Raw genomic sequence first — 19,051 nt, 5'->3', positions numbered from 1 at the left:
ATTCATCTTTTTTCACTCCCTGCAGGTTCTACCATATATTCTGCATTCCCTTGAGCATAAATTAAGTTTCTGCAGTCTTTGTCCTCGGGCATTGAAGCCAATACTTTCAGTAAAACTATATGCTTTTATGGGCCCTAACCTCTTTTAAAAGGTTCAAGTCTTAAAAAATATAGTTTTCTCAGTGGGAAATGATCTAATTCTTCCAGTAACCCTAAGATTACCTCAAGGAGAGTGATGATGAAAGAAAAACAAAAGTTGTAACCATCTGAGCCTCAATTTCCCAAAACAGGCAGGCCTATTTTGAACTCTCTTTGACTGAGCAGTTTTGTTTCAAAATATACTTTGTGCCTTAAAGGTTGAGTTGACTATTATCACAAAACTGATAATTCTCATAGTAGAGTGTTACACAAAGATTAACCGGGACTGTTCATTTAAGTGGGACATCATTATTTATGTCTGGAGACAACGACTTACTTTGTTTGAACATGTGTCTGCCAGTGACTCAACTTTTCACAACTACTCCACTTGGAAGCCCATGAGTAAGATAAGCAGGTATGTGCACTTGCACTTGAGAGTACTCACAAGAAATACTTTGCAAGAGTTCTCCTAATTGCCAACTTTGATATGAGTCTGTGGAAATTCTAGATTAATGCATAAATAAAGATTTAGTGGATCCGCTAGCAAAGTTACGGCGGTCAATCAGAACAAGCTGAGGAATACTCCCAATCATAGCTTTGTAATTAGAACATGCAATATTACTACACCTCACCAAAACTCCATCACAGAGATTGACATTTCTACAGTGTTCCCCTTCCCATCCCCCAAAGTGTTTTATAATCAATACAGTATTTCTGAATTGTAGTCAGCATTGCAGAAAACAGGGTAAGTCTGTTAATTTCCATCTGAAAGTAGCCTGATTTCTCTATTAGCAGGTTACATTTGTTATATGTGAGGTAACTTTCATGTAGTAGATTATAAATTCCAACATGAGTATTTTTTGAAATTGTCACCCAGTTTCCTTCAGATTAGGAATTTAAAACATTTATTTTACCATGTAGAAACCAGGCGTTCTGTTACTGCATGGCTCGATCAATCATTTTGGGGCTGTGTTGCAGTTTCCTCTATCTAAAATTGTGATTTTGAAGGTCAGACTTAGCAGTAAGATGGTGCTTCTTCAATATTGGAAGGGTTAATTTCATACCCTCTTTGCCCTATTTACATATTTTTTCAGTGCAACACGTACCAGGGATGAGAAACCATGTTTCCTTGTTATTTCTTATATATGCACATTATATTTTCCTATGATGTAGAAGAACATAAGTTACTGTCTCACAACACCATCAACTCCACCTTCATTCTCCTACAACCCACCAACACTAGGAGTAATTTACAGTAGCTGATTAACCTACCAACAGCATGTCTTTGGTAGGAGGAAACTGGAACATCCTGGGGAAATCCATGAGTTAATAGGGAGAACAGACAAACTCCATGCAGACAGCACCAAAAATCAGAATTGAACTAGGGTCGCTGGAGTTGTGAGGCAGCCACTCTACCTGCTGTCCCACTGCATTGTTTTTGAATGCTGAAGTTTTAATATTTAATTACTTATCAAAAGCAAAGTAATAGTGGCATGTGGGCACCCAAATTTATTGTGGCAGCATGGATGCATTTATAGGCATAGTAAGTTAATATTTACTGATACAGAATAGTACTCATTTAAATCTGTAACAGCCTTTTTAGCTCTCATTCAGGTAGCTGTGAGTACATCCCACTTCAGAACTTGAGGATATTGTGTAGCTGAGAAGGTATTGCATTATTTTTAAATAAATTATTTCAGACAAATTGTTACTAAATGATCAAATGAGACTATGTGAGTGATACCTTTAGCATCCCAGTGACAGTTAACTGGTTATTTCATATAATTTGGTGTTTGAGGATCTCTGTTGTGCACAAGGAACTTCCATATTTCTCTATATGACTCCTGTGATTATTTTCATTAGTGACTAATTGCACATAAAGCACTTTATCATATTCCAAATGTATGAGAAGATACTAACCTTGTGCAAATTGTTCCTTTTTTTCTTTCTATGAGATTGTTCACACCTTCAACCATACCAAATACTAGCATGAAAATCAAATTTAGACTCTGTTGCTAGATCAAGCACATGCAGTTTGATTGTTATGATGATTCCTACTTTAATGATTGGGAACATGTCCTGGTTAGTTATCCCACGGTAGAGTTAACATATATGTTAAGTACTTAAGTTTGTTTCATTACCTGATACATGGATATTCTTTATAACTAATTAATTTTTCTGAGTTTAAATTTCAGTATTAAAAGTAAGCGGCTGCTGCTGTTAGCACTGCTCTGACATCCTTTAATGTTTACTAATGATGACCTGAAGACCTTTTACTTGTTATTGAGAGCAATTATAATGAGTGCCTAAGAGGTTAGTAAAGGGTCAGACTTAAATACTTCTTCACCACAGTAAAATTATTTCAAAGAGTTTTTGACAAAGATGTAGCACTGCAGGTGTAAATCTCTAAAGTAATGTGTGTTAATTTTATTCCCTTTCTATTGATTTATTTTAATAGCAGTTTACCAGAAAGGTTCTATCCAAACCTATGCATTTCCACAAACAGTAGGTTATTTGTGGAGAGTGCAGACTTCTGTAAACTTATTTTTTTCTAAGGAGGTGTGAGATTTGGGATGCAATTTATGTACATCAATGTCATTCAAAATCTGACACCCTATACATTTCTAGTTTAGCTACAATTAGAGATAGGCAACATGCTGCAAATGATATGGAACTGGCATCTTGAATCAAGGACAGAAATAATCAACTTGATATCAAGAAAACCAGAGGGAGTAGCACCATAACATCCCTCCTGTCCAAATCTCTTTCTCCCCATCATACATCTGTGGATCATTTTTTTCCTTTGAACAGTTTTACCTCACGTGGAGTTGACCACAAAGACAGTATTTTGTGAGTGATGTAGCATTAGCTGAAGTCAGCAGACTGCCACTGTTGAAATGTGGTTTTCTGCTATCTTTGGAGCAGATAGAATGTAAACACATTGTAATGTTTACGTGACATGGTAAAGAGTACTTGTTAGAGACTCCAGAAACAGTGGGAGATTGGGAACATGTCTTCAAAGATGATAGTGTGCATGTTTGAAAAGGTGAAAGGGCATACGTCTGCAAAGATGATAGAGCCCAGCTTTGGTCCCTGCTGTTAGAGTAATTGATTTTATTGCTTGATGTGCCAGCTGATTTTTACCTTAAATAAAATGAAAGCTGCTAAAGTTGACTAAGTGGGTGTGATACAAGTGAAGTAATAAAATTCTGCCACATATACAATATGATGGGAAGTAGAAAGTAGTAAGATAAGAAAGGTATCAAACAGCATGCACAAAGATATTTTTGTTACCTTTCTTCAGTTGTAAACACCTTCAAACCAACTTGGCAGAATGTAGGTGTTGTCACCTCTTGTATTTCAGTTTGACAGAGGTTAATTTATATCTGATCAGGGGTAAGTTTCCACTCCTGTTTGGAGCTGGGCTATTACCATTGACTCAGTGAACATCGGTTAAAAGAACTATTAGCAGTGGAATCACATTGTCAGAGTTCAGTGAAATACAGAGTTCTCTCTAATTTCCAAATGGGGTTTTCATTGTAGTATTAAATTTATTAAGCTAAAACTAGGGTCACAGAGTTATATAGAAATACAGCACAGAAACAGGGCCTTCGGCCCACCCAGTCTGTGCCTATTTTTACACTAATCCAACCCTAATTCATTTGATTCTTCCCACATTCCCATCAACTCCCCTCAAATTCTATCACTCTCCCACATATATGGGCAATTTGCAGCGGCCAGTTAACCTACCAACCCACACAGTTTTGGGATATGGGAAGAAACTGGAGTACTCAGAGGAAGCCCACACGGTCACAATGAAAATGTGCAAACACCACACAGACCACACTGCAGGTCAGGATTGAACCAAGGTCACCGGAACTATGAAATTGTGAAATAATCTGTGCATGGAATTCCATTGGTGCTGCCATCTAATGATTTGTATTAAAAACTCTCCAGTCATTATCCAGGGTTTGAACAGCATTAAATAACATTGAACAACTTTCACCGAGGGCTAGGCTGAAATGGAACAGATTTCTAGTTACCCCAACATTAAATGTTCATAGTCACTGAATTATGGAATCATATGAGACCCAGACTAAGGGACAATCTGCCACAAGCGCCCTAGCACCTGAGGCTCCAGCTAAAACTCTGTGCATTGTTTGGCAAGAGCTTGAAGCAGCACAGATCTAGGCAGCAGGATCTCCTGAACATTGCTTACTTCTCAAGTGTGTGCAGCATGAAAAAGCCAAACAAGTTTGCAGTACAAGCCATGGATTATTTGTGTATCAGTATTCAAGGCCCACCTGTAGTCTATATATAGAAAACGCATATTACTCAGTCAAAATGCTAACAGTAGAATATCAAATGCATAGTTTGATTGAATGAACAATTTGAAGGCCTATCTCAATGGTTTCCTTCCTTGCTGTGAAATTTAGCAACTAAAATATTTAGCCTCTGGTAGAGGAAATCATATTTTACTGCAGCAGAATATTATATCCATTGAAAGAGCTGAGTGTTGCTAACATCTAACAAGAGATTTATTTATCAAGTAGATAAATAGGTGAATTGGCTCATACATCAGGACAGTGCAACTTAATTTCTCACACATCAAGCCCCAATATGATGCTTCTTTCACTTAGTTTGCTTTTTATGCTAGTTATGCCAGATCACGATGTTTATTGCCTATCCCCATTTGCCCTTAAGAAGGTGGTGGTCAACCATTTTCTTGAACTGCTCCAGTGCTTCTGGTGAAGGTACTCCCACAGTGCTGTTGAGTAGGGAGTTCTAGGATTAATCCCCAGCAACAGGGAAGAACTGGTAGTATATTTCAAAGTCAGCATGGTGCATAACTTGGAGAGGAACCTGCAGGTGGTTTCCATCCACTTGCTACCTTTATCCTTCTTGATGTTAGAGGTAGTGGATTTGGGAGGTGGTGTTTGATTAGCCTGGGCAAGTAAATGCAATGCATTTTGTAGATGGTAAACACTGCAGCCACTGTATGCCAGTTATGAAGGATGGTTGATGGGGAGCCAATCAAGTGAGATGCTTGAGCCTCTTGAGAGTTCTTGGTAGTTTTGGGCTCTTTATTTAAGAAAGGATATGCTGACATTGGAGAGGGTTCAGAGAAGATTCACTAGAATGATTCCAGGAATGAGAGGGTTAACATATGAAGAACGTTTTATGACTCTTGGGCTGTACTCCTTGGAGTTCAGAAGAAGAAGGGGGGACCTCATAGAAACATTTCGAATTTTCAAAGGCCTGGACAGAGTAGATGTGGCGAAGTTGTTTCCCATGGTAGGGGAGTCTAGTACAAGAGGGCACAACTTCAGGATTGAAGGGCCCCCATTCAGAACAGAGATGCGGAGAAATTTCTTTAGCCGGAGAGTGGTGAATCTGTGGAATTTGTTGCCACGAGTGACTGTGGAGGCAAAGTCATTGGGTGTACTTAAGGCAGAGATTGATAGGTATCTAAGTAGCCAGGGCATCAAAGGTTATAGTGAGAAGGCAGGGGAGTGGGGCTAAATGGGAAAATAGATTAGCTCATGATAGAATGGCGGAGCAGAATTGATGGGCCGAATGGCTAACTTCTGCTCCTTATGGTCTTACGGTGTTGTATGTAGCCAGGCAAATGGAAAATCTTCCATCACATACCTAACCTCTGCCTTGGTGGAAAGGCCTTGTGATGTTAAGACATGAGTCACTTGCCACAAGATACTTAGTCGACTTGCTCTTGTAGCTTTGGTGTTTATGTGGCTGGTCCAATTAAATTTCTGGTTAATGGCAGTCCCACAAAGTATTGAAGATGGGGGACCCGGTGATGGTAATGGCATTGAATGTCAAAGAGTGGCGTGGCAGTTAAGTTGCCAGGCCAATAATTGAGAGACCCAAGTTTAGATCTCATCATGGCAGCTGTGGAATTTAATTTCAGTGAATTATCTGGAATTTGGAAGAAAAAGCACCAACTGGTCTTAATAATTATGACAAAACTATCAGATTTTTGTAAAAACCCATCTAGTTGCTAATGTCCCTCAGGGGAGGAAATCTGTCATCCTTACCCAATCTGTCCTACATGTAACTCCTGTGTATCCCATACAGTTGATTCTTAAATGCTACTTCGAAGTGGCCCGGAAACCACTCATTTGTACCATTATCACTGCCATGTTCCCTGTAGAAGAGCAAGGATTCACTGACAGCACTGTCTGGACACTGTGTATGACTGTCCATAAGCATATTCCAGAGATCAGATTCACAATGTTTGTTAGAGCACAGTTATGACTGCAAAATCTGGACCATTTGGTTTCTAAAAGTATTGATTAAGAAATCAGCTTTCCTCTAAATCCAACTATTTCCACTGTTGTTGCTGGCCAAGGCAATTCATTCCAAGTAGGATGTAGCCAACTGACAGTGTGACTGATCTTCCTCTATCTACTTGCTGTACATATTCTGCATAAAATAATCTGTGGCAGTTTGAATCCAACTGCTCAGATACATGGGCTTACAGCACAAAACTATCTCCCATCTACCAGCAAGCAGATTATTTCACATACAGGAGTACCTTTCATTTTATTAGGTTAAAATGGATTTGAATTCGCATTCCTTTGGGTAAGGACAGTGCTTAATCCTTTGCCAGTTTCACCAAGGCCACCATGTCCCACGACCTTCTCCCCAAAGCAAATATTTCATTTGATTCTTTTGGTGTTCAGCATATTTTTATGACATGGGAAGCCATTCAGCCCATTAAATCTATGCCGATTGTCAGAGCAATCTCATCAATCCCTTCCCCCACCTACTTACAACCCATTCTCCTTCCTATCACTCACTACATTAGAGGTAGTTCACAATAGCCAATTAACCTACCAATCAACATATTTTTAGGATGTGACAGGAAACCAAAGCACCCGTGGGAAACCCACATGGTCACAGAGAGAACATAGAAACAGACACAATGGCACAGCTAATAGAACTACTTTTCACAGCTCCAGCAACCCAGGCTTAATCCTCCAGTACTGTCTGTGTGGAGTTTTCACATACTCCCTGTGGCCCTGTGAGTTTCTTCCAGTTTCTGCCCACATCCCAAAGATATGGAGATTGGTAGGTTAACTGGTGACCGTATATGCTTCTGGTGTGTAGGTGAGCGTTAGGATCTGAGGAGTTGATGGGAATGTGGGGAAGATAAAGTGGGATTTGTGAAGGATTAATACAAATTGAGTGCTTGATGGATAGCACAGATTCAGTGGGCTGAACAACTTGTTTCCGTGCTGTATGAATCTATGACAGCACCAGAGATCAGGATCAAACTCAGTTAGCTGTAGCAATTAGGCAGCAGCACTACCTGCTGTGCCACCATGCTGCCCTTGTTATGTTAAAGCAGTACCCTTTGGGATTTCTGGTGCCTTTGGTAGTATGCATGAGAACAGCCCTATCATAATTTCTCTTATATGTATCAAAATAAATATGCATCTTTCCCAGAGGACAGAAAGCATTGTGCCCTGATATTTGGCTTCAATTTCAACATGTATGTGGTTATCACTCATGCATGGCCTCACTATTTCTCATCTTCATTGATGATATAGGAGTTGATTTATCAAAACCTGCATTGATCTCTTTACTGATTACACCACCCTCTGCACAACCCCGTCTAAAAGACACACAGTGATTGAGTCACTCCTGGCAGATTTCGACATAATTGGACAGTAGGCAGACAAATCATGTATTTTGTTCAGTGTAGTGAAGTCCAAGTCAATAACTCTGTCATGAAGGATGGACTATGATATTACTTGCCTTCATTCACTCTCTAAGGATGGTAAGTATTTTCAATTAGTGCATACATAGGAAGGAGAGAAATACGTAGATGAGTGAATCCAGTTTAGATTATATTTCTTTTGAAATTTTGCACGCATGGATGTAAGTGCTAGATAATAGAACTTATTCCACTTTACACAATGCCAGCAATAAATCCAGTGGATCTTCTGTCACTCAACCTCAGTCCCATATATTAATCTCACTTAAAACCTCTTTTTCCAACTCCAGCCATCCTGTGACCTTTCTGACTTAGATTCCTAACCTAAGGTAAAATAAGAAGAAGATCCCACTGACAGCTGAATAAAGACTACCTAAAATAATTTCACAGCTAACCCTTAATTGTCAACAGCAGAAAATATCATTGGCTGGAATGCTAAAACAACTGAACTACATTGTTCTCATTTTGATTACAGTTAAATCAGGACCTTAAAAAAATAGTCTAAAATTTTATCCTATTTTTTATTGCACTTAAGCAGGAGAATTTAGAAAAAATGTTTGGATGCTTTGTGTGTCAGATTCTTTATATTAGATAGGTCCTCACATTTCATCCCACCAGCCTACGTATCAACACATCATTCTCCACCACTTCTGCCATCTCCAATGGGACCCCACCACCAAGCATATATTCCCCTCCTCATCCTTTTCTGCCGCTTCCCCCTGACTGTGGTTGAGAGAGCTCGCACCCGTATCTCTACCATTTCCTGCACCTCTGCTCTCACCCCCACCCCTCCCAGAATACAGCAGGGATAGGGTCCACTTGACCTCACATTTCATCCCACCAGCCTATGTATCCAACACATCATTCTCTGCCACTTCTGCCATCTCCAGTTGGACCCCACTACCAAGCATATCTTCCCCTCTCCACCCCTTTCTGCCTCCTCCCCCCCCCCACCCATCCTGCTCCCACCAAAGGAACTTTCCACTGCCCCCACCATTGGTGAAACACCTGTCCCTCCATCACCTCCCTTCAGCGACCCAAACAGTTCTTTCAGGTGAGACAGAGATTCACCTGCACCTCCCTTAATATCATCTACTGTATTCAGTGCTCCATGTGTGGCCTCCTCTACAGTGGTGAGACCAAACGCAGACTAGGTGACCGTTTCGCAGAACACCTGCGCTCCGTCCAGAACCACGACCTGCACCTTCCCGTTGCCAGTCACTTCAACTCCCCCTCCCACACTATCACTGATATGTCAGTCCTCGGCCTCCTCCACTACGAGGAGGATTCCAAGTGCAAACTGGAGGAACAGCACATCATTTTCCATCCTGGGACCTTACAGCCTAATGGCATGAACATTGAATTCTGCCACTTTAAGGAATCTCCACACCTCTTCCCCACAACCCCCCACCAACCCCCACCCACCACGCTTCTTCTCTTCTTCCTTTTCCTAGCCTATCTTTTTTTCTACTTTTTTTTCCTTTCTCTCCTTACCTTTGACCCATCCCCCGGTGGATCTGCTCTCCCCTCCTCCCCCGCACCTGCCTATCACTATCTCTTAGCTGCATCTACCTATCACCACCTTGTGCATACCCTGCCCCCCACTCCCCCCATATTTTGTCCACATATCACTGCTCTGCTTTTCCCTCCTATATATTGAGCTTCCCCTTTTCCTACCTTCAGTCCTGAGGAAGGTTCCTGACCCAAGATGTTGACCACCTACTTTTCTCCACGGATGCTGACTGGTCTGCTGAGTTCCTCCAGCATCATAGTGTTTTTCATTGCACTGTGCATATGATGTCCTTAGATAAGAAGACTGGTGAGCAAATGCAGTGATGTAATGTTTGTTTTGATGCCACTTGTACAAAATCGTTCTCTGTATACCTTAACCAAAGAGTAAAGATCTTCTTCAGGATTGTTCAATAAGGCCCTGACATTACCTGGGGGCACAGTTGGGAAATCCAGTTTTTTTCCTCTTTTTCCATGTTCTCTCAATATGCCATACACTTCCACAACGTGACTTCTCATTCCCATTCTATTTTCACGTGCCCTCTAATCTTTTTCAAAATTCACATCTTCAGCAATTTCCATTCTCCACAATGGTGAGAGCTCACAAAGGTAAGATATTTTATGGTTTACTTGTAGTGTAACACCCAATGCACAATGCTTTGGGCCCTTTACATGATGGAATATCACCTACCGAAGAGCCTCAGATTGGAATTTCTAGGCCTACTCTTTGTACATTTTGAAAACAGATGAGTGTCAGAGGATGACGAGTAAAGTTCAAAATTTCTGCCATTAAACCTCTTGAAACTTGTCATCTCGTACAAAACAGCAGGAAATTTGTCATTTTTCTAACAAGCTTGTCGTGGTTTTAATTTGATTGTAAATGTGGATTTATTGGAGAGAGTGCTAAATCATACATAAATTTCAACAAATTAATTTTAACATGTTAACATACATTTTTCAAATTTTACAAGTATGTTCATATGAGAAAGGACATTCAAACTTTCATAGAAACCTGGGAATCTAGAAATTGGCTAGAAACATAGTGCCATGTTTTTGTGCAATTCTTGATTCAGTTTCAATGGAAATTCAGAGATTTATGTAACGTTGCACTGTCCGAAGTTATAGGTTACCCTTCACTTTCCATTCTTGCAAATAAACACAAACATTTAAATTTTTGAATGATGGACTAATTTAGGAATTGGTTTTTGATGTCAATTCAACTTATAAAATCTCCTACAATTTTCTGTTTACTTTTGTGAATATGACATATTCATGAAATATTCCTGAAAATTATTACAATAAGGATAAAATTTAACAAGGCATCTGAGATACAGGAGCCTGGGGGCACATACCACCAGGCTCAAGGACAGCTTCTATCCTACTGTGATAAGACTATTGAATGGTTCCCTTATACGATGAGATGGACTCTCGACCTCACAATCTACCTTGTTTGACCTTGCACCTTATTGTCTACCTGCAATGCACTTCCCTGTAGCTGTGACACATTACTCTGTATTCTGTTATTGCTTTTACCCTGTACTACCTCAGTGCACTGTGTAATGAATTGATCTGAATGAACGGTATGCAAGACAAGTTTTTCACTGTACCTTGGTACAAGTGACAATAATAAACCAATACCAGTACCAAATGGACTATGCAAAATACTACTCAAAATATTAGAAAAATGTAAGTAATATTTAATAATTTGTTTGTGATATATTTGATTTGGATGAAAACGTTGGTGAGCTGATTAGTAAATTTGTAGACAACGCAAAAATTGGCAGAACTGCAGATAGTTGGGAAGGTTGTCAAAGGATTCAGCAGGATATAGATCAGTTGGAAATAAGGGGAGAGAAATGGCAGATGGAGTTTAATCTGGACAAGTATGAGGTGTTGCACTTTGGGAGGTCAAAACTTGGGAAGTCATATTGTAGCTGTATAAAACTTTGGTTAGGCCACATTTAGAGTATTGTGTGCAGTTCTGAATGTTGCATTGCAGGAAGGTGCAGAAGAGTTTCACCAGGATATTGCCAAGATTAGAGAGCATTAATTAAAAGAGGAGATTGGACAGACTTGGATGATTTTCTCTGGAGCATTGGAGGCTGGTGGATGACCTGATAGAAGTATATAAAATTATGAGGGACATAGATAGTGTCTTTCTTAGGGTAGAGATGTCAAATACCAGATACATAGCTTTAAGGTGAGAAGGGGAAAGTTTAAAGTAGATTTATGAGGCAAGATTTTTACACTGAGAGTGGTAGGTGCCTCAAACGTGCTGCCAGGGGAGGGGTGGAAGCAGATACAATAGCAAAGTTTATGAGGCGCTGAGACAGACACATGAATAGGGAGGGAATTGAGGGATATAGACCACATGCAGGCAGGTGTGCAGTTTAAATTTGCATCATGGTTGGCACAGACATTGTGGGCCGGAGGGCCTGTTCTTGTGCTGTACTGTTCTATGTTCTATGTTTAATTATATTTCTGTTATGGTAATGAGTTGTTGGCATATCATATTCGACATATATCATTTTAATAAAAGAAACTGTTTCTTGGACAAACCATAGTGCTTATTGCCATTAATGAAGTCAGTTGTAGAAGACACAGTAAAATATTTAACTGAGACAATTCAATAACAAAGGAGGGAAGATTATTAAAAAAGCTGTAAGCAAACTTTATTACAAAGGTTACAAACCTTTTGATTTTTTTTAGTATTTTGTAATCCTACATTTTGTTCACTTTCTTGAGGCTGAACTCAAACTGAAATCCATGATTTACTATAAAACATGGGTCTGATTGGTCTTGGTGCCAACTCATCATGAAAACCTAATGGAATGTCAACACGCTACCTTTCATGAGATGATCTTGCTGCCAGAGCCTTTCACTGGACCCTTGCAGTCTTGATCATCCAACTGTGAACTTCTCTTTTGTTTCCAGTGCAGCTCACTCTGGGGTTTATAATGTTGCAAGATAAAAATGGTTATAGGAAAAAGGCTTGCATAAGACACTGTGGATAAAACTGTGCATGCTGAGTATAAAATGTTTCATAAGACTATTCACTGAAAGAATATAATTATTTTTACATTGAAGATTTGGAGTTAATTTCAGTGAATTTTAAAGCAAGAAAGGCACTGGGTAATGACTATTCCTTTTGGTAATGAATCACATAAATAGGTGAGACAGTTGTAGCTGAGCACAAGGGATAATGCCTTTGCCCGGAGAATTTTCTCATGGAATGTAGAGATCACTGAAACTACAACAATCCTCAGCTCTCTTTTTGGAGCCATTGAGAATTGGGAATGATACTCAGGGGAAAGTGTCAAACTATGTTTGTTTCATTCCATAAAGATGATACAAGAATATAAATACTCAGGGAAAACGTCAAACTATGTTTGCTTCATTCCATAAAGATGATACAAAAATATAAATTCCTGAAATCCTAAAGACTAACGTAGTTCTCTCTGTTTTCCATTAATGATGCAACATAGTATAGAAAAGGTCAATAAAGAATACTGCAGTTAAATTCTGCAAGTAGGACAAGAAATTTCAAGTCTAAACCAGTAAAAGGTAACTCGAGGACTGAAATCAGGAAGCTCTTTATGTGGTTACCATAAATACTTGTACTAGACTTTCTAGTAGAAAGGTGGAGGAAAAGAAATGCATTTTCAAAAAGCTAGATTCTGCAATGGGGGATGGGGGGGGGGTGGTGGTGTCATAAGATTGTTCAGGGTAGGCGGTCAAATATCTTCCTCATCCACAGTATTTGTAATCATGCTATCTTCTCATATACCAATTTTATTCCAGGTAGCTCCAAAGCACCTTTCAAATCAAAACTAAGATTTTATCTGTGAATTCTGACAGGGCACCAAATTAAACAAGTAAGAAGGGATATAAAATTTTGTTTAAGGCTCTTGCATGTGTGACTCCCTCAAATCTACGGCAGTATATTTCCAAAGAACCAATTAATTGATTCTTTTAAATGACTCAATTTTATCTAAACACTCCAATCAGCACTCCACGAGGGTAAATTTAATCCCTAAATATTTGTTTCATTCTATAAAGATAATTAAAGAGTGTAAATTCCTAAGGTGCATATGGCTTGTGCATGATACATTCCAATGTATTTCTCACTATTTGAAATACCTTACTTATTAATCAAAAAGTAAAGTTTAAATTTTTTCTGAAGTTCCCATTAAAATTCTTGTAATCAATTCACAATTAAGTCCATGTTTTGTAGTTAATGTGACACATTGCAGCAAGTGTTTTTTAAGGACATTTTCTTTAACATCTATATTGATAGTATGCCAGATATATATATATATAAATTACAGGTTATGCTCACTAAAATATTTTATTATTCACTTCTTTAGGTAATAAATTACGGTTCCATAAGATCTATCAAAATTAGCCACACTGTAGCAGTTCAATATTTAGCTTATTTTCAAACAAGATCTAATACTAAAGCTCATTCAAAATTATATCCAATTCAGATTCAGATTAGTTTATTGTCATATACACAAGGCTGCAATGAAACTCTTGGTTGTGTGAAGCTCACAGAGTAAACATATACATGGAAGTAATAAATACAACAATAAATAAGCGACAAGTGCAAAACAACAGAATGGTGTAAAGATAGTAGTGCAAATAGTGCAAAGTTAGTAGTTTTAAATAACATTCAAGTAAAGTAAGAGTAAAATCTGCTGGTGTCTCTCATGTTTAGCTTGAAATAAAGTAATCTTTTGACTAATCTATATTACACTTTTTTTTAACCATGGAAGAAGGTATCAGATTGGACCAAGAAGCAAATTATTTTCATTTTAAGAATATCTGGAATATGGCCCAAAATGGCACTTTTTTCAATCTCATTATTTCTGCACGTTGACTACCAGTTGAATATAAAAGGCTGATTAAAATTACAAGTATGTTCTTTCACATTTTTGTATCATTCATTTATTTTTAATAGCTTGACAGATTCCTGAAAATGCTTCATGTCAGTGACAAATTAAATGATCATAAATTTCCAGCCTGGGCATCCAGCAGAGATACAATCAAGGCAACAAGAGAGTGATCACTGTTGATCCAATTAACTATTTGACCTTTTGACCTCTTTCTCAGATATATGATCAGGAAGGATCCCTACAACACTTTATTGATGGCAGTGACCCCAACAAGTCAAATTGGATGAGGTATATCCGATGTGCAAGACATTGTGGAGAGCAGAACATGACAGTTGTCCAGTACAGGTGGGTGATGCTTACAATTTTGACCTATCAATGTGATGCTTAGCTGAACATTTGGTCTGGCTGCAGATCTAAAAATATCAAACAACCATGCTCAGCTTTATTAATATGCAGTGCATCATCAATGGTCTTGTCTCTCAGAGGTCAGAAGTGAGATGTTTGCTCAGTTCCACTAATAATGCCATCAATAATGAAGTGCCCCAAGATAGTATACTGTCAGGACTAGGCTTGGGTTGACAGATTTGCATGCCACATAAGTGTGAGATAATGGGTTCTAAAAACCAAGAGAAATCCAAGAGTAAACAAAAATCAAAAGGCTAAGTATGTTGGTTGCTGTTTTTATTTTATATAAGAGAAATTCAAGTTTCTGTCTCCTGATTATATAGTGGTAGTGCTATCTATATTGACTCCTTCTATCAACATATTAGCAATCATCAGTGGTCAACCATATCAATACCATTACTAAAAGCACATGGCATAGGCTGGATGTTCTGTGGTGAGTGACTGATGTCTTAACTTCTGAAAACCTTTTAATCATCTACAAAGTTCAACTTCAGTCTTTGGCGGAATTCTCATCACTGACTGCCATGGAATTATTGCAAGTGAATTGTTTCACCTGGAAGGAACATTTGGGTCCATGGATGGTGGGAAGGGAAGGGGTAAAATGGCAGGAAATTCCTTCTTGAAAACCCTCGTTTCCTTCACAAGTTCCAGAATATAACCATTTGCTGCATTAAGAAATTTTTAACTCAAAGCCTCTTGTAATTTTTACCCAATGTGTAACCCCAGCCAATAGGAACAATTTTCCTTTATTTACCTCTTCTAAGCCTATCATGTATGTTGCAGACATAGTGAAGGAACTAGAGGAATATAGGGGTAGGATGGGAAAGGACAACTTGAATTGAGCATGTACTTGTGGACTGAAGACCACCGGAATTGACCAGTTAGGTCTCATAATTGGTGACTGTGCTTTGGATTAATTTTTGTCAGTTATCAGTTTCAGTTCTAAGCTATAAATTGGATATCTTTGGTTTGCTTTGCCCTGCATTAATGCAGTAATTTGAATAATTGCTTAAGTTGTTTAAGTGTTACATTGTTGTTTAATCAATGCTGTTATTTCATTAGCCTTCCTACAAGAGTAAGCTCATTTTATGCACTCTTGAATGATTAGCATTGTGTATTTCAGACACAATTTCATTCATTTTCATTACATAGAAAATGTGGGTCAAATTATGAAGCACTGTATGAAATTCCCAAATATATGCATAACTTTTCATTTATTAAGCATAACCTGTGTTTAGTTATAGCCATGTATGTGATTCCTAAGTGTGGATCCAAGACTATAAACTAAAGAAATCAAAATCATTGCAACTTAGAGTTGAGAAGGAGACTATTTAACCCATCATGTCCATGCCAACCAAAAAGACGTATCAAGAGAAATCCCATTTCCTGTCTCCCAGTCCACAGACTTATAGGCAATAGCATAACTAGTGCTCAGCCAAGTAATCTTCACAGAGTCATAGGGTCAACAGCATGGAAACAGACCCTTCGGCCCAAATGGTCCACACCAATCAAGATTCCCATCTAAGCAAGTGCATTTGTCTACGTTTGGCTCATATCCCTCTAAGCCTTTCCTATCCAAGTACCTTTTACATATTATTAAGGTACCTGCCTCAACCATGTCCTCTGGCAGCTCATTCCATATACAGACAACTCTCTGGGTGAAACGTTGCCCCTCAGCTTCCTATTAAATCTCTCCCCTCTCACCTTAAACCTGTGCCCTCTAGTTCTTGATTCCCCAACCCTGGGAAAAAGACTGTGTGCATTCACCCTATCTATGCCCCTCATAACTTTATACACCTCTATAAGATCACCCCTCATTCTCCCATGCTCCAGTGTAAAAAGTCTCAACCTGCTCAACCTCTCTCCATAACTCAGTCCCTCGAGTCCCGGCAACATCTTCGTAAATTTCCTCTGCATTCTTTCCAGCTTAATGGCATCTTTCCTATAGTAGGGTGACCAAAACTGAACACAATGTGGCCTCACCAATGTCTTCTACTGATGTGTGTAATGATGGTTTCTGCATCTGTTACCCTTTCAGTCAGTGAGTTTTTGACCTTTGATTCTCTTTGGGTGTAGAAAGATTTTTCTGCAACTTCTCATTAATCCTCCCACCAATTCCTCAAAATTCTTCCCTTTGGTTATTGACTTCTCTACAACGGAAAATAGTTTCTTATGGTTCATCCTGCCTATCCCTCTCATTATTTCTATACCTCTATTTGATCTTCCCTCAGCATCTGCATCAAAGAAGCCAATCCCAATCCAGCCAATCTCTTCTCATAATTCTCCAGCACCGGAAACACCTTTGCCAATTTTCTCTGAACTCTGTCTAGTCCAATCACATGTTTAGTGCAAAATGATAATTAAACCTAACTATTCTATCCACTTGTGATGTTACCAATGTTTTACATGTTCTAGCATGACCACCCCAGTGTTATATTTTAAGCTTCAGCCAATAAGAGCAAAAACAATTTTGCAGACATAAGATAACCACTTTATACTCCTCCTCTACCTTCCAGGATCAGCAGACATTCACTCTAAGGTTCTTCTTTTTCTCTACAGAATGGGGCTTCCTGAAAAATGCCTTATTTTCTTTTCCCTGTTTGGAAATAACAGGTTCTTTGATAGTTGGTTGAGTGCCTCTGATCTATTGTTAAAGGGAATGGACCTGTGTAACTTTCCAAGTAGTCCCATCTGGTGGGTTTTGAAGGAAGGTTTACAATACAAAAGGAATGGGCAGAACCCTCTGTAACCTGACCATGAAAATCCTTGCTATAGAATTCCCCCTTTATCTTATGCTAACTCTCATTTTGAAATAAACTGAATAAATTGTCAGATCACAGATTTTTTTCTCATAAACTGCTGAGTTCCTGCTTGGTCAGCACTATACAGTAGCTTTGTTTACAGCTAATTTCAAAACTTTAATCATTGCACATGTTAAGTTAATAGACATTAATCCAAACACTAAGCCTTTTTAAAGATCAGATTCATGTTAATTATCTTCTTGTTTTTTGATAATTCTCTGCATTCATTGAATTGTTTGTATGATGTTTGTTAGCATACCAACTTTGGCCTAACTTCTATTATTATTCTTGGCTGAACTCCATCTGGAGCTAGTGTTTTATGAGCCTACATGTCCTTTCATCAGGGACATCATATATGCTGTATTTAGCTGACAAGGAATAACTCTGACATTTTCTGTACTGTCAAGTATTGTGAAAACATCAATTAGAAAATTTGCAAAACGGGTGTCATACTATTCAATCTTAAGGAATCCTGTTTATATGTGTAAATCATCCAAATATTGAAGTAATTCTCTTTTGACCAGTGATGGCCTCAGACAGCTGACCCATTCAGATATGTGGTGATCCTAGTTGGAGTAGCTGTGAAGGTGCAAGGAGTGTTCTTGGTTAAGGGATGGGAATATTGGCCAGGGGCTTTCCTAGTGCTCACCCTCGATGACCTCTAAGCATTGAGTGAGAATAAAGTTATACTTGGTCATGATTTTTCTTTCTTGTTAACATACCTGCCCTCATTCACTTGTTAAGATTATACATTTAGTATGTTTAATTTTGTTTGTCCATAAGTTTGATAAGGCTTGAAGCCCGTCACTCCTATAAGGCGTCACAGAATGCAACAAAGAAACAAATCAATATCTTTGCAGAGGTGAAGGGAGTCAGTTACTGGGAATTATTAAGTAAATTATATCAAGCAGATAGCCTATCCAAAACTCCAAAAGTGATTATTAATACCTTAGCACATTGTGTGATGATAACAATAGTAATAATATTTGCACTTATTATTTAACATTGAAAATTGCAATGTTTGTTATTCATCATAAATGATTTAGGATTTTGTTTTGTTGGGTTCTCTTTTTTGTGAGAGTATGGCCTTTGCTGATTAAGAAACAATAACCCATTCGCATTATCAAGTAGCTAATTAATATTTAAATGACCTACCATGTCATACCTTTTGCCCCAAATGTCCACTGTATCCACTTGCAACATGCTGGTGACTCCATCAGTATTGCTGTGGAGCCAGAGGCATTGGAATTGGTTCACAGTTTCTTTCTTTCTGCTGCTCAAGCCAGAGATTTGTGCAGGTTCCATGGGTGCTGGCTGGCTTCAGTGCCACATTTCATGAATGATCTTAAGATACAATTTGTTTGGCAGTGGTTAAAAGTTGTGAGACGTTGCAGCTCGTTCAATCCTCGTTCTAAATATCATCCACAGATGCACTACCTATTATGAGTCAATAGATAGTGATTAGAACTGGAAACTGCTAGATATTTTTCATTCTGTTAACCAATTGCAGTGCTCCAAAAATCACCCTGGTTAAGACTGGCTAAGTAAGCAGAGACTAATGAT

At 38.6% G+C, this 19,051-nt stretch overlaps 1 protein-coding gene across 2 annotated transcripts in view; it reads left to right on the top strand.

The window, feature by feature from the left end:
• Nucleotides 1-19,051, top strand: part of prdm6 (PR domain containing 6) — a 157,585-nt gene that overhangs the window by 79,940 nt on the left and 58,594 nt on the right. For both annotated transcript variants that reach the window (XM_052020024.1, XM_052020023.1), the window contains exon 4: nucleotides 14,500-14,627. In XM_052020024.1, the coding sequence (XP_051875984.1) occupies nucleotides 14,500-14,627 (128 nt within the window). The remainder of the gene's footprint in view (nucleotides 1-14,499; nucleotides 14,628-19,051) is intronic.

This window comes from Pristis pectinata, chromosome 7 (genome assembly GCF_009764475.1).
Source record: "Pristis pectinata isolate sPriPec2 chromosome 7, sPriPec2.1.pri, whole genome shotgun sequence".
In the NCBI taxonomy this organism is placed as follows: Eukaryota; Metazoa; Chordata; class Chondrichthyes; order Rhinopristiformes; family Pristidae; genus Pristis; species Pristis pectinata.
This window is presented reverse-complemented; position numbering and strand designations above follow the sequence as displayed.